The sequence below is a fragment of the Argiope bruennichi genome, chromosome 1 (genome assembly GCF_947563725.1).
Source record: "Argiope bruennichi chromosome 1, qqArgBrue1.1, whole genome shotgun sequence".
In the NCBI taxonomy this organism is placed as follows: Eukaryota; Metazoa; Arthropoda; class Arachnida; order Araneae; family Araneidae; genus Argiope; species Argiope bruennichi.
This window is the reverse complement of record NC_079151.1, coordinates 29479594-29497338: the sequence shown is the minus strand read 5'-3', so window position 1 is coordinate 29497338 and position 17745 is coordinate 29479594. Positions and strand designations below refer to the sequence as shown.

Below are 17745 nucleotides of genomic sequence, written 5' to 3'. Positions count from 1 at the left end.
CTGCCAGCTCAGGTGTCGTCCTCGTCATCTGACCGCGGTTCAAAATTACGAGGTCCGTCCCAAAATAGCCCTAGTGTTGCTGCAAACGGGACGTTAATATATCTAAACCTGAACCTAAACCTAAAAAATATTTTATATATCATGATTAGAAAAAAAATGGTCTTTTAAAGAGTTAATTTTTTAGTTGGTTGATATATCCTATTTGGCATATTTATAGTTATTTCAATCCCTATAATAACATAAAAGATACTTGTGATATTAAGGCTTACAGAGTAATTTTTACTTTTTAAATGATTTAATACGTTTTCTTCATTTCAGATTTAAATACTAACATTTCAATATTTCAATGCACGTGTCAGATAAACCGTTATAGCACAAGAGGGTAAAATGGATTGAAGGTACTAACAAAGAAATGAAAAAAATTTCTGAGCTTAAAAAATTGTAAAAGTATATGCACAAAGTTTCAAATAACTGCATTATATGATAAAGTTATTCGTATTTACTTATAACCACATTCTTTGTTACTTTTAGTGAAAGATCGACAACCACACTCGTCAGTGTCTATAAAACGTACCCTGTCAAATTTCATTGTTTTGTGAGAAAGATAGAATAAGCATTTGTACTTTTATCCACTGCCTGATTTGGTCTAAAACCAACTCAAATCTGCAATCTTGTTGTTCAGTTCTCCATAATATAGTATATCTACCTGAAAATCAGTTTTTGAGATCATATTTACACTCAGTGGATGCATAGCAGTCTACCGTTTGATGGTTTAGTTCAAACTTTGATATATCTACTCATGTGTAAAAATCACATATTAAGATTCATCTTTCTGGGTTGTTACATCCTTGAGTTATCTAATTCAAAAACTATATACAAGCATATTGATAGATAGTTAATACGTTGAAGGGTTAAAATTATAAGCCGATGCATAGTAAGAAGGGGGAAAACCAATTTTTCATGTATTGAATATTAATGCGATTAAAAAGTATTGAAAAGTTTATTATCTTCGATTCGCCGTTAGGGTTTAATGCTTGGAAAAATGATGGGGAAACCAAAATGCCCTTTTGCAGTAAAATTATACAAGCTAAGAGATTCGGTCTTTGATTAGCATCACAGTTCTACATTTTAGATATGATAAAAAAATTGTAAAATCCTGCTCTTCATTTTGAATTCTCATAAAAAGGATAAAGTTCCAAAACTTGAAGTTTCTACCGTTTTACAAATAGACGGACCGTGGTATTTCAAATACAAAAAGATAATCTTTCTGGATAGTTGCTAATGTGAGTGACTTTATACATAATCTTGTTTCTCTTCTCTAATTTTACAAATTTTTTAGAAAGTAATTCAAAAGGCAATTTGAGTTGCATCCATTCTAGGGTAAATTATCCAACTGATACAGGTGAGTTAAATTAAGTTTATTTAGTCAAAGATATTGTAATGAATTCAAATTTTTCCATCATATTTTAACACTATGAACTTTGAGATCAAAGTTAATTTAATGTAACTCTGTTTTTAATGTCCATCCACCAATAGGAAAGCGACCGGGGGAAGGGCTAGGGGGCATTGATGGCCCGGGTGCCAGTCTTATAAGAAAAACATTAGAGCGTTTTTGTTATTTTTTGAAATCAAATATCATAAAAGGGCGAAAAAATGCCATGACCCAGCTGCCAACTGTATTTACTAAATCGCCGATAGCGAATGGTGGCAGATTTGTTTAACCTGGCATAATCCTGTTTGCACGTGTTAAATATCAGATATGATTGAGAGGTCTACGATCTGTTACAGCCAGTTTTAAAGTACATTATATCCTATCTAGATGATTCTGATAGTGGGTTTAAAATATGGAAATTCAGCGAAATATCAAATGATTTCAATACTTTTTTTTTCGTAAAATCACGGACAATAAAAGTAATAATACAAATTGGATTGCTAAACAATTTAATTGCCAATATATATATTAATATATAAACATAAATTATTATAAACTTGAAATTTACAGAAAAGAAATCTTTAAAAATCAGAAGCAAGAAATCAAATCATGGAGGTAGAGGTCTGTTCGGGTAGAAAGTCAAAATCAAGATGGCATCCAAGACGGGATCCATGTTAATGTTCATCAGAGCCGAGCATTCATAATAATTCTCAGCACCACAGTTATTGGCTTCCTCCCGAATGTTATTCAATACAGTATCAGTCACTGGAAGATCGATCTTGTTACCAACCAGGATAAATCTAGGGGGCGTAACGTTTTGCAGTTGTTGACGTATTCGATTCAAGCATGACTTAGCAATGTTCAAAGTTCTTTCGGATCTCACGTCAAAAATCATGACAATTGACTGCAGAGTGGGAATAATTTGATAAAAATCTTCGTACGACCGGCTTCTGGCGTTCAAAATATGGACATTGAGTTTGACGACGTCGACTTCGTGAATATACGGCCTCTGAGAAAGTTCGACCAAAACTGAACGGCGACTGTATTTCCTGTCCTCTGGTGCGTCAAATGGTCCTTCAGACATGTGTAAAAATCTCCGAACCAGAGTATTACGGCCCGTCATTTCAGCCCCTATCACACCTATGTATTCACATCTTAAACTGGCAGCTTTTTTTGATGCGATCACACTTCTTAAATCATGTCCGGGCAATGATTTTTTCCCACGGCCAGAAATAAAGGTGCCTCTGGAAAAAGAAGCCATGCCTTTCTTCTAATGAATTCCGAGCACGAGAAGACCTTTTATAGAATATCAGTTGCCAAACTACATTTCTAAAATGGTCCTTCCAGCTCTCATAAGAAAGTTCTAGTGGCTATGCATTGCGGTTTTTGAAAGATTTCTTTTATCTCAACTTTCACTTCATTTGAGGAAAGTTTTTATACGTTGAATGTGATATGTCAATAATAGGACTGATTCGCCAATTGTCATCCTAGTTCGAACTTCTGCAAATAAATTTCTTCAAAGTAAACACAGAATATGCTCTATGAATGGAATATTGATTGCGATTTCAATTTTAAAACCCAGATTTTCATTAAACGAGGAATGACAACGTGGCCAAGCAAAAAGATTTTCAGTTAAAAACTCTTTCGTATCGAGGAGAGATTCGAATATCTTTTACTCTTTTCAAGTAAATCTACATTATGCTCTTTACGTGGTCTACTGCTTAAGTTTCGTCTTCTGTAGATTTCACTGAAGGTAACACAACGAGTACACGTTTAATGTGCTGTCGAGAGTCAAGCGCCCTTAAATTTCTGTAGACTGAATATTTTGAAATTAAGATACCAAATTAAAAAGGAATGTGAATCTAATTAAACTTCTTTACTATAATCATACTGAATAGGTTCAAATGAGGAAATATGTAAAAATCAAACCATAACTATTCAAGTTAACTTGAATTCAAATTCTTTTTTTAAATTCATTTCTCTAGTTATATCTTAACAAAACATCCATCCCATAAAGACTAACGGTCTTTCAGAAAGATTGAAAGACATTCTACTTGAATGCTCTGAAAGAGTGGAGTTATAAGAGTAAATTACAATTATTTTCACCAATTTTCATCAGTGGCAAACGGAATCCGTGGAATGGTAATATTTTGTCATCCCCTTTAATTTGTTTTAAAAAGTAATATGAATGCACTAAGGTTTTGTCTAAAGAGTTCCTTATGTCTATGCCTCACTTTGCTTCCTAGTCTCTACATCGGCGCATAAGAAACTGCTGTAGCAAATATCACTTATATCAAAGATCTTCTTGTCTTCTTTTTGCGTACAGCCGACCACCCCGCCACCACTGAACGTAGCAGTATCGACAGGATTTGTTGTGAATATATCAAATATCCTACGCACTTCAGAGTCCACCTCTTCTTTCTGATGTGGCATGAAAATTTGAAGAAGTCGTCCTAATATTTAATTTAAATCTGGTTATCAGGTGTCGTCCTCGTCATCTGACCATGGTTCAAAATTACGAGGTCAGTCCCAAAATAGCCCTAGTGTTGTTTTAAAACGGGACGTTAATATAATTAAACTAAACTAAACTAAACACTCCTTCAGGTTCGACTCTGAGATAAGGGTTCGAGTGCAAAATTGTGAAGAAAGAAACGTTGTTCAATCCTGTCGATGATAGTGTAATGTAAAATTTTCTTTCTTTCTTCTGTCAGTTCTCAAGTTAGAATTGAATAATCATTTAGGTGGATAGAAGAATTTTGAAATTAGCGAAAAATGAAATTTCAGTTTCAACATGTGATCGCAAAATTATATACGTATACTTGAATAAAATATTGAAACGTATTATTAAAGGAAGTGATAAATCATGGGCTCATAAATGTAAGTATTTTTTGTGATTTTTTTTTTTTTTTTTACTAAAAATCATGTATTTTTAGATTTTTATGATTTTGAAATTTTCAAAACTCCTTGATTGTTAAGAAATTTATTTAAAATTTCTAAAAAGGAATTCTATTTTATATTAAAATAAATATGTGTATCCATTTTAATTTCCAATTTTATTTAAATCGCTAAATGTCAATATAAGTATTGAAAAACATATTTTTAGGTTATACTAGTGAAAAAGTAAATAAAAAGATTAGAATGCCCAAAGCATTAAAAATTTTAAAATTAGAATTTTAATTTTCAAGGAATATATCTATATGCTGAATAACTTTGGAAAAAAAGGATATTTTACGTCCTGTCTAGTTCCAGAATCAAGTAATAAAGGCGTCAATGATTTCATCTCACAGAGCAGACATTTGACTTCAGCCTTTTCGGGCATTTTAACTCTTATCAGTTGTTCACAGTTTGTAACTGACATTTTTGTTTTCAACTTGTAGAATAAATGTTTTTTGGAAGTCAAGTTATTCAAACCATTGATTCAAACAGAGATAAAATATGCTCATTTTGCTTATTCAGAGTCACTGTTAGATGTGAATTTTATGTTAAATTTCGGTTTAATATTATAACTTGGCAATACTATACCAAAAATCTAAATAGAAATGGGACAACTTTACCGATCTAGAATTTAATCGTTTTCACAAATTATTGTACAATTTTTTCAAATCGTGTACTTTGAGTATTCGATTTACAGGTATTTCAGATCTCGAGACCAAATTGGTTAGGACCAAATTAGTACGCCATAAGTAACAAAATTAAAGTGACACTTCGTTGCAACTTACAGTTTCTACTATGTCAATAAGTAAATGAATTGTGTCAATGTTTCTGCAAGTTATTATAATTTTTGAAAGAAAAAAAAAGCATTGAAAATAAAGTCAAGTGTTTCTATTCAAAGAAATCACGAAGTTAAAACTTTATTGAGCAGTGATGATGTAAATGAGAACCTCGAGTAAGTCTTTGTTGAGCAGACTAGAAAATACCTTTTGATGCTCTTGATCTGCGACAGTTTAGGAAAGATTTCTTAGATTCCACAATTCTACAGAAGATTGGGAAAAACCAACTTCTTCCAAAAACTTCCACAGGACAAATTTGGGAGATTCATAAATGGAAAAACAATCACAGCAAAGATGAATCTGATTTTGCATTTTATATGGTACATCTGATGAATTTGATCAAATATTGAAGATCAACTTGATCTAGAAACTTGGTGGTATGATGGTCCTCCCAATGCAGGATAATCCTTAAAATTATGAAAGGACACATTTGTGCTTCTTAAGTTCAGAGTCATCATTTAATATTTGCTTCTTAAATGGATTTCAGTTTTACAGCTTTAAAATTTATATGTCATATGAAATTAAATATGACATATAAATTAAATAATAAAAATTTTATTATTATCATTTGTTTTCTTGTCTCTCTTTTTCCTAAATTGCCATGGCTCCTCTTATTGGTGCAATCTTATTTGGGAAAATAATTATAAATGTTTAATTTATTTTTGAATGTAATATGCTACTTTTAGATATCCTCTAAAACCTAGACACAATTATTACTATGGATATGTTGTAGGTTTCACTTAATTCTCGTTTGCCATACATTATCTTTGTAAAAGTAAAAATTTACGCAATAACTTAAGGATTTCTCTTCAATTAATAAACAACCACTATGCATCTTTTTAAATGCAATATCTCTTCATCCTAATGGCAATCTCATTTACTACTAAGTTTTAATATTTTCTTTTCCACGTTACGAAAATTTTATGGATTTTTTTTTTGTATGTTTGTCAGTTTAAAGATTTTCTGTTTTTTTTATTGCAAACCTCATTTTTCAATTATGTTTCGTTTCTTCTTAAATTTCTAAAGTATTGACTTACTTTTATATTTGCTCACTACTGAAAAATCGGGTATATATATATATATATATATATATATATATATATATATATATATATATATATATATATATATATATAATGATATTTTAAACTTTTAATTTCCATTTAATTAATTTCCAAGATTTTATTTTAATTTAGCTCATAGTAACTTCCTTCTAAAAATATTCTCTTATTTCGTGATCCAATTCCACTTTCTCTACCTAATTAATTCAAGAGAAGCTTTATAAAACTACTGAATCAGCTAAACGCCGACACATTCGCACGCTCTGCGTGAAGGGGTGAAAAATGTCCAGTAAGCACATTCTTTCTTAAAAGATCCCTGTGTTTCCCTTACATGTGATTGACATGCGTCAGAAATCCCTATCAGAATCTTATTAATATATTAGCATAATGAAGAAATATTTTCCCTATCAGAATCTAAGGCTACATAAGGCGAGGGATAATTTATTTCCTCCCTTCTTCCGTACTTCGACTTTTGTACTGCGCTGTGGCGGACGTCTTGTCCGCGTCTCTGCTTGTAAATAATTATGCTTTCCCAATGGATTAAAAAAAATTTAAAAAGATAAAAAGTCTCTTCACTGTCTTCAAACTGCATCATGCTTCACAACATATAATGTTATATATATATATATATATATATATATATATATATACATTTTAAATATGGTGAAACACATTACCATGATGATAAGTTGTTCCTTACTTAGGCCCTGTAATCATTTATTTATTACAAATGCCCAGAAGATTGGCTATGACGCCATTAGATCTCTAGCCTTCTTATATTTCTGAACTTCAGAGACACAAGGAAGGGGGCAAAGCCGTAGCAGATTTAGTGTTAACCAGGGCGCGCCACCTGGAGGCCTGCTACATTACACCCCAGTCCTGTAAACAAGAAATCTCTCTACTACTTGTTCTCAAACTCGTTTATGATTCCAACTCTATTTAAAAAAAACTTTCTGTTTGTAAATAATTGTTCAATGCTCCAGGACTATAGCCATGTAAATTCAATGGTCTCCAATCAACGGCCGAGTTGTTGCAAGAAGGAAACTATCGGCATGCCCACGCATCCCGTTGAAGTATGTGGATTTGTCTTTTTCCCAGGTATACCTGCACAAGTACAAATCGGAAGTAACAAAATTTTGGAATCAAAAATGTGTGCCTATGTTTATGCCACTTTGAGTAATAACAAGTGGCATACATTTCCGTGTTGAGACGCATCTAAAATAAATATGAAAGATAATGAAATAAACCGTTTAAAATTTTGAGATGAAAATCTGAGCTGACCCTACGCCTTTATTTTAAAGTAAGTCAAGCTTTGTTTACCTAACAATAAATATTCAGTTTCAACAGAAGATTTCACCTACTTTTAAGCAGATGGTATTATTACTATGCCGTCTGCATATCTAATTGAGTTTCCTTTGTTTGACGCCAATAAAAGTGGTTCAGATTATTTCGCCTGCAGATAGTTTTCACGGGACACCGACGTGGTGTGGCTGGACGGACGGTATAGTGTTAAAAATAACATTGAATTGCAATTATTTAACAATTTCAATTCAAGAAAAATACAACAGTTGTTTTTGAATTCAACAATTGGAGAAGAATATTGTGGCAATTTTTAAGCACGAAAGGGAAAAGTTGGAGAATGCCTAGCACCCAAAGGAATTTTTCAATAATACATTTAATTATTATTTTACATGGATTGACTTTCAATATTCAGTAAGTCTGAAGTGAGTAGAGTTATTCTTGTCTAACCAATTTACTTAAAAAAAAAATAATTTTTATTAAAATTTTTTTGCGTGGATTCACCTTAGATTTTCTTAATGATTTATTTACAAACAAATCATTACAGTCTGATTTATCTTTTTTCTCACCGTAATAGTTTCCAAGACCTTAACATGGTTGCTATCCTAGTTTCATCTACATTGTACATCCAATTTTCCGTGAATTTATACTTTTCAAATGCTGTTTGTAAATTTTTAAATTAGTTTTCGATGGGTTATGCCTATTAGTCCGAATTTTTTCTACGTTATTGACAAAATGCGGTTGTGGTCTCCACAAAACTTTCTAGTACGCACTCTAATAAAGGTATTTGTCCACTCCCCCAAACCCCCTGTAAAGAATTATAAATCTACATAAAATCCCACACCAGTAAATTTTGAGTGAGGTCTTGCAAGCCACTGGAATAGAATAGTTACGAAATTTTAATCTTTGGCGTGAATCTAGCATTTTTATTTAATCTGCCGTGCCATCCTTGGCGAGTTTCTTGGCAATTAGTCTCTGGAACGCGTTTAATAGTATCCGAAAATCGAATTTATGTTTTAGACGCATTTTCCTCAACCGATTGAAATCGAAATTTTAGAAAAAACTATACCTATAGTCATAAAATCACATATCATATTTGATATTTATATTGTTATCGCGTTTCCATGCTTTTGAAAGTACAAATCGATAAAAGTACAATCCCTTTTTAGTTCACAATTTGATAAGTGGAATATGTATATTGTGGATGTGAAATATACATACCAAATTTTATCCAGCATCCTTCGTTATAAAGTTATCATGTCAACTTATATTCTAAGAACCAGACAGACAGACATCCTCAATACAGTTTGCTCAAAATTTGATAGAAATCTTGAAATTTGGTGTGAAAATCATATACTCAATTTTATCCGTCTAGCTCAAAGCGCTTTTGAGCTATTTTTGTCACAAACAAACAGACAGACAGACAGATGTTTACCAAAAATGTGTTTTTCAAATTGTTTTTTCAACTGTTTTTAAAACGTGAAGATTCCTCAAAATCTTGAGTTCGAAGTTTTTGAGGATTACAATACATTTTTCTATATTTCTATACGAGAAAATACAAACACCAACCAATTCTTGCTGGTTGATTTCGTTGTTTTATTAAAATCCATTTTGATTTAGTTATGTTTAGAAAAATTATGTTATTATTTTCTCATACCAAATGGATTCCATTCCATAAAAAAAACACCTGTTCAGATACAGAGTATTCAATGTTTTTGTTCTTGGAAAAATGAAAAAATTGGTCTCCGCGTAAAACCGTTTCAATAGCTGTTTCGAACAGGGCCTAGCTTCAAAATCTATTCCTATTGAGTCATGTGTAACTTATATCTATAAAAAAAAACACTCATTATGTAAGATATTTTTACGTACAGGTTAATATCTAGCACTATTTGCTATATTGCATGGAATTAGCTTATGCAAACTTATTCCTTCAGTAGGTCTCGTTTCTATTAAAAATGGCTAAATTGACTTAGACTTGAAAAATAGTCTGTTTCACTGAAAAACATCAAGTTCGACAATAATTGTACATTGGAAATTTTAATATTTCTTACAAAAGGAGACTTAGTTTAAAAACCAAAACTCTAAGGGCATTGCTAGCTCCTTTCAATATCCAAGAATATTCTGTGAGACAAAATGGAAACATATCCTGTCCACGTTTGAGTAAAGCCATCTTTCTCATTTGTTACTACAGAAAAATCTGTGCGCAGAATTGTCTACTGGGCGATATTTCCTCTTTTCCTTCTATTTTAATTTTGAAATTTGTCCGGAAAAATCGTTAAAGTCGGACATTTTCAAAAAAAAAAAATCAAATTCGATTTTTTTTGAAAAATGTTATAACATATATTTTTCCTTAATATTTGCTTAAAATGGATTTAAAAAAACACCTGTGAAACAAAACTATATCCATTAAACTCTGAAATTTTTTTTTGAAAACTAGAGGAAAAAATACCTTTTTTTTTCCCTTTAAAGAGCAAAAATTTTCTAGTTTAGAAGTTTATCAAATGATTTTTTCAACATTTTGTAGATAATTTAAGAAATATATTTCCTAGTTCCTAAACAAAGAAATAAGCGATATTTCTATTCAGTTTTTAAATATGGAGTTTGACTTGTAAGTAACATGTAATTTTCAAACTTTTCGAAGCATTAAAACAACTGTTCTCTCTCTCTCTCTCTCTCTCTCTATATATATATATATATATATATATATATATATATATTCCTTATTTTGTAGTTTAAGAACTGCAGAATATATTGAGAAAAAAATCACACCAAATTTGAATAAAAAATATGAATTAGATTTTAAATTTTTCAGAAAAATATTTTATTAAAATTTTGAATTTGGGGTATTAGCACTTAAATATGTAAAAAAGAATTAAATGTAAGTTTAGAAAATATAAAACTAGATATTGTTCTCCAAAGAATGAAAAGAAGAAAGTAAAATTCAAACGATTTTATAAAAAAAAATATTAAAAATTAAGAACGTCCAATAAAAAACATATTCTATATTTGCATCAAAAATTCACTTTTCAATGCATTTATCTACTTTAATTTTTCGATAAGAGGAACTTCACACTACGTTTATCTTTTTCATTTGATAATTGTCTTTGACTTTCTATCAGTTTTTAACATCAAGAGTTCGGTAAGATTCTTAAGTTTCACTATGCTCGGCGGAGCATTAGGTTTAGAGTTAACTCTCCAGAAGTTTCCTCAAATCTTTATAATAAACTCATTTTAAGAACTATGATACACCAACGAATTAATGGATGCTATTTGTAAATGTGGTCTGAAATAATGAATGTTTGTTCAAATGTTCAAAATGAATATTCAAAAATATATTTATTTTTAAATTTAGATTGGTGGATCGGGTCCCAGGTGGGAAACTCGATTTTACTGATTACTCGCCATGAATTGGTATGTAGACGTGGGTTTAGTGTTTGAGAAAGGATGTGCTGATCTTGATGGACATTCGCCTTGCCAATAGTCTAAGTCCGTCCCAAGATATCCATCGTGTTGCATGAAAACCGAGAATTTAGCATAACTAAACTAAAATTAAAATTGAAATAGTCTTTTGTAGTTCTGTTAAACTTTCGGGGTTGAGATGGCGCTGCGATCGTTAACCAAAAGCTGAAGTAAAACCTCTGTTCTCCCCTTCTCTGTGGTGTCTTTTGTAGTTCTCTTAGACTTGCGGGGTTGAGATGGCGCTGCGATCGTTAACCAAAAGCTGAAGTGAAACTTCTGTGCTCTCCTTCTCTGTGGTTATTCTTTAACAGAGAGAAAAAAAAAATAACGTTTTGTGATGTACCGCTACAGATTCTTATTCTTGTGATGGAATTCATGTCACATGTGCGTACAAATCTAATTTTGATATCTATAATCATACTGCAAGAAGTGCCTAAGACTGGACAATAAAATATTAGACGACATGCACAGTTATTTTTTCATGCCCTTTATACTAGATATGAAATATGAGAAGTAAAGTGGAAAGAGAAAAATTTTAATATGCTGTTATTTTTAAGACTTATGAGAGATCTATTATTTTTTGTTTGTTTTTATTTTAAAATAAAGTTTTGCTGATGTATTCAATAAATAAAAAAGGGGCCAAGTAATTTTTTCCTAAAAGATTTCAAGAAGTAGAAGTATTATTTCTTAAAGTTTAGTAAGAAATACCTGACTAAATGATTTTTAAATGAAGAAACAAATCAAAAGAGAAATAAATATAAAAACTAATTCATTGAATTTATAGCTCAATATCTTTATCTCTTCAAAAATATTCCGATTAAATAAGTAATAAATTATAAGCAACTTTTCCATAAAATGATATTAATAAACGAAGTTTATTCACTCAATGATTAAACAAAGATAATAAAAAAACAATTTATTGATTTTTCTGCAGGTGCAAATAATATAAAAGTTCGTGTATTCAAATGATAAAACACAAAAATTTCAAACATACAAAACGAGGATCTAAGACCATCTTAACTGCCAACACATTTCAGCTATTATATAACACAAATGAAATCAATGTTTATTACTTCTACGGAAGTAATATATACAACCTTTTATGATGCATACTATAGAGATTTATTATGAATGTCATTTGCATATCATTTTGAGACAGGATAAATTTTTATTTAGGAAGAGGATTTACAGGTTTCACTGTCGCAACATTTGGCAGATGATTGGCATTTGCAACACTGGCATTTATCCCCGCAGGCGCATTTGTTTTTGCAGGCTTCAGCGTCACACAATTCGCATTCGCTTCCACAGACACATTTGGCAGATGTTTTGCAGTCGCAGCACTGGCATTTATCCCCGCAGGCGCATTTGGTTTTGCAGGCTTCAGCGTCACACAATTCGCATTCGCTTCCACAGACACATTTGGCAGATGTTTTGCAGTCGCAGCACTGGCATTTATCCCCGCAGGAGCATTTGGTTTTGCAGGCTTCAGCGTCACACAATTCGCATTCGCTTCCACAGACACATTTGGACGATGATTTGCAGTCGCAGCACTGGCATTTATCCCCGCAGGCGCATTTGGTTTTACAGGCTTCTGCGTCACAGTACTGACATTCGCTTCCACAGACACATTTGGAAGATGACTTGTCGGCGCCAGTACCGCAACGCAAGCATTTCTCTCCACAGGCGCACTGTGAATTACCCGACGTACTTCTGCAACAAGGACATACAGTCGACTGAGAATCTCCTTTGCCGAGATTTGTTACTTTTTTTTCACTCTTCGATGCCATTTTCTTCCCTAAGAACGATAGAAAAAAGTATAATAAAAATCTAAATATATTGGAATTATTTTGTTTTGAACATTCATGGATTTTTAAAAAAACTTATCAAATAAAAAAATTAACGTATATTATATTATTTATAACTTCCTTTTTTTTATTTGAAAATGTGATCTGCTGAAGGAATTTTCAATTAATTTTCTAAAATAAACAAATGAATAAAAGTTCCTTTAACATTTCAACAATCCAGTCTTTTATTAACTATTTATGCTGTTTGTCATGAATGAGGGAGCGCAATTTTGCCACAAGTTGCATTGACACCATTAAAAAAAGATTATACAACTTAAGTGAATATCTCTGGAAGGAGATAACGAAAAAGAAACTCAAACTCAGCCTCTTTGAGAAAAAAAAAATTGGAAGTCTGATGTCAAAATATTCTTTTGTCATTGGGACCACACAATTATACAACATTACCAATGCAAATCTAACACATCAAAAGAGAGCAAAAAATTGAATAAAAATTCAATGCTTTAAACATGAAATTTATTACTTTGAAAGAAGTTAAATAAAATAGCGCAAAAAAGTTATCACCTTGTTATCTTCAAACGGAATAAAGATGCACAACATGAGTATGATTTTTTTCTTTAAAATTCTGCTGCCTGTGGTTATTATCTCGATCGGTTTCAGATACCGCTCAAAAGAAAATTGTATCCTTCAATATTTTAATAGAAAGATAAAGGTGATAAATGTTAGAAAGCTCTAATTCTGACGTTATTTTTCCGTATTCATTTTTACTTTTTCGTATACATAGTATAGAAAAAGTATAGTAATCGTCAAAAATTCGAACTTGAAATTTTGACTAATCTCCACGTTTTAGATCTCCATGAGTTCGAAAAACACATTTTTGGAAAATATATGTCTGTCTGTCAGTGACAAAAATAACTCAAAAACGTTTTAAGCTAGAATGGGTGAAATTTAGTATACGGTCTTTGCACCAAATTTGCAGAATTCTATCAAATTTTGAGTAAAATCCTTCAAAGAAAGTCTACCTGTCCGGCAGTTAGAATATAATTTAACATAATTACAAAACGAAGAGAGCTAGATGGATAAAATTTGGTACATAGAACTAACATCTATAGTCCAAACACTTACCAAATGCTGAGCCAAATCCAACAAAGGATTGACCTGTCGGTATGTGCTTTTATAAACTTGTAAACACGATGACTCAATCGCATGGACTTAAATATATCAAATTAGACATGAGATTTTGTGACTACAATTGCAGTTCTGTACCAAATTTTGCTTCCAATCAATTGGGGAAAATTCGTCTAAAACCGAAATTCTATTTTCAGATAATATTAACCGCATGCCAGGAATTAAACACCAAATAACTCGCCAAGAATTGCATGACAGGGTCAGTAAAAATGTTAATAATCAATGCAAATGTTAATATTTCGTAACAATTGTACGCCAAGACGTTCTCTGATACAACAACTTTATTAAAGAGTATGCGAGAACGTTTTGGGGAGACCGCTATGATTGGCTATTATAATTGATAGCACTTAAGTTCCCGCTGGCATATAATAAATATCCTTGAAAGGGCATACTGTTGCATTTTATTTTAATGCCTTTATCTGCTATAACTGAATTTATATCAAATTCGAATCTGTTTCATTTAAAATAGAATTAAAACGCTACTGGCAGGGCCAACAAGTTTAGTTGGTATTACAGGTATCCAGGGGCCTTGCGGTTGGTATTCGATCAGCTATTTTCAACTTATGTACCAATTCTTCAAAATTATGGATTTTATTCTTCAAAATTCTCGGTGTTAAAGAGCCCGCCTTCCGTATCGGCAAGTGTTGTACCAGATCTTTTGTCGAAATCAGTTGCTTTGAAATGGCCAATAGTTAAATTCTGCAATTTCAACTTGATCAAAATTAAAGTTGCTTAATAAAATAAAATTGGTCCTTCTACTTTGCTGCATTTTTGAGCTACTGCATTTGCAAGCACATAAATGAATTAAGGTTCCGGATTAATAGAATTTCTGATGGTGGATTTATTAAAAATTTCCAGAATTCTACAATTTTGATCTCAAGAATACAAAGTCTACTTAGAGATAGCTTTGTTTTCGGATTCTTGTTTACAATTTCAGAATAAACACCAAGAACCAAAATTCATAATCGTTTCAATTTTTAATTGTTGTGTTCATAGAGACCGAATCAGTTTTAAAATTTTATTGGAGAAAAAAATCATAAATGGATGATGATGATGACGCAACGTCACAGCACAGTATAAAGCAGCATGCAAATAAATGGCATGACAAATGACGTTCACCACTTTGTAGTGACGTCAAATGCACTGATTTCTTTGAAAAGAATCAGTATTATTAAGTAACCTACCTGATTGCGAATTTGAAGAATATCTGATTCAAGATTGCACAATATTTCTAATGATAAAATATAAATATAAGAACAAAAAGTAGAAAATTTTTTAAATAAAAATATCTGCTTTTTAGTACAGTAATAAAAATGCATTTAAAAATCTTTTTTATTAAATTATTATATTTCAGTACTTAATTACAATAGAAAAATATTAACTACAAATCTGCAAATCTCAAAATTGCTCAACTATGTAAGGAAAAAAAGAACCGAAAAAGAAATAACATTCCCTTTTCTATTTGGACATATAGTCATACATTAAAAACTATTTTAATCTGTCTGCTGGTGATAGATTCAACGAGCAATTGAAGATAATGATGTGATGAATATTGAAAAATCGCAATTACTATATTTATCAAAATCACTTTAATCGGTTATTATTTCGAAAAAAAATAACATTCTAATACAATCAAAGTATTTTAAAGCTGTGGAATATGACTAATTAGAATGAAATAAAATCAATTTTTCTCTCTGGTTCCCCAGAATTTCCTTTAAACGTAAAGTTAAAATATCGTCTGTTATTCGAAATTATTTTCAAAGTCATTCAAAGAGTCAAAATGAAAAACTGTAAAAGTTGTTTTATTTTCTGAATTATTAAGATTCAAAAGTTGTTTAATTGGTGATAACAGATACCGCCAATTTAATATGGCCACATCTAAATTATCGTAATTATACCGAAAGTATTGCAAATGTCAAAAGTCTCCTCTTCGAGATTTTGGTGAATATTCACATTTCGAATCTTCCAGAGTTTGAACATATTTTGGAATTATGCCTGTCTGTTTTGAACACGATAACTTTAAAAAAATTTTCAGCTAGAACGGATGATATTTGGTACATGAACTTATAAACAAATATCTATCAAATTTCGAGTGGCGTTCATTCACAGGAAATCTATGTCTGACAGTAAGTGAGCACATTAATAACAAAATGTAAATAATTAAGAGGAAAGGAAAAGTTTGGAACAATAATTTTACATTTAAATGTAAGATTAATGTCAAATATTTGATTGAAATAGATTTATCGAAATATTTTACAAATCATTAAAACATTAAAAAAATTCTACTAATCCTTTATTGAAATTACTTACTTTTTATTTATTAATCATGGATTATTTGTTAAAATTGTTAAATATTAAAAACAAACCTTTTCTGTCATATTTAATTTAAAAATTATCTTTTGATTTTTTAAACCCATTACTATTTAATTCGAATTCACAGTTAAATCGAATTTTTATTTTAGCCAGTCAAAGTTCACTGTATGAAATAAATAAACAAATAAAAAGAAAGAGATTAAATTGCTCCGCAGTTTTGAACCTATCTCTTCAGATAAACAAGGATCAAAAGAGAAGGACAAAAATAAATGTCACAGCAACGAAAAATAAAAACAAAACACTTACCACTGACAGGATGAATATTCATACAATAAAACGGACGATATCTGATGACGGTTAGGTTACCTCCCCTCTTTTTATCCCCCTTTTTCACAGCATTCCACACTAACGCTTACAACTTTTGCACACTTTACCTGGCTGCTTAGTGCACAATTTTGCACACGGTTAGCTAGTTAAACCACTGGGGTACGTTTTTCGCGCAGAACTCTGCGACTGAGAAACCAATGAGAGAAAAGCAATGGACGGTGTGCAAAACTATTGTCATCATTATCGTTCATCCCAGAGATAATGAATAATGCAACATTTTGTGAAGGAGGGGGGGGGGAGTAATAGTGTTATCATATTCATAAGAAGGGAGGGGGGAATCGAACAAAGAGTCAATCAGCATGGGTTTAGAGAGTAAATTCTCTGAATGCAATTGAAATTTTCAAGGATTTCAATGCAAGAAAAAGTATTTCAGCTCCAAATAAATAAATAAATAAAATAAAATAAAAACATGATAAGATATGAATGATAATGATAATGTATGTAAAAAAGTGGCCAAAAATGGAAATGTTGGAAATTCGCAAAATGTTACATTAACCGTAACCAATGATCACACTCTTTTGAACTACTCAGATGAGTGCCAGGCATTTTTTTTTTAAACTTTTGCCACATTGTAAAGTTCCATTTATTTGATTATTTAAAGTAAAAAGCAATGCACGATTTTTTTTTTGTCCTTCAAACGTATTCAATTCAAAATGACATAAAGAATTGTGACATGAATGCGGATGAGATAGGAATTAAATGAAGATCTAGAAAAGACAAGGATGTAAACTGTTTACCTGACAATATTTTACACTTGGAATGCTTAAGCAATGTACTTGCTGTAGAATGTACCATTTTCCCACACAGTGCATTCAGAATCATTTAGGCATCATCATTCATATTTTTTGCATACTATCTCATATAGTAGAATGTGTAGAAAGATCCAGAAATGGCACACTAATAATGGATGTAAATTCTTTGCCGACATATATTTGGACAGGACGTACAGACATACTGCTTGCAACGGAATGTACTATTTTCACACGCAATACATTAGGAAGCATTTAGGCATTATCATTAATATTTTTTGGGTA

General features: G+C 31.2%; 1 protein-coding gene across 1 annotated transcript; it reads right to left on the bottom strand.

Annotated features, from left to right (window-relative positions):
* Positions 1–11922: 11922 nt before the first annotated feature.
* On the bottom strand, positions 11923–16818 carry LOC129963352 (keratin-associated protein 5-1-like). The gene is made up of 2 exons (XM_056077716.1): positions 16631–16818; positions 11923–12816 (listed from the first exon to the last, which is right to left on the bottom strand). Exons 1-2 carry the CDS (start codon positions 16650–16652, stop codon positions 12194–12196), a joined length of 645 nt encoding a protein of 214 aa, XP_055933691.1. The 5' UTR covers positions 16653–16818; the 3' UTR covers positions 11923–12193.
* Between the last annotated feature and the right edge of the window lie 927 nt (positions 16819–17745).

Excerpts from the sequence above, each read along its gene's own strand:
- LOC129963352 (XM_056077716.1), bottom strand. The coding sequence starts at position 16,652 with ATGAATATTCATCCTGTCAGTG. Across the intron at positions 12,817-16,630 it reads GAATATTCATCCTGTCAGTG|GGAAGAAAATGGCATCGAAG; the intron begins GTAAGTGTTTTG and ends TATCGTTCTTAG.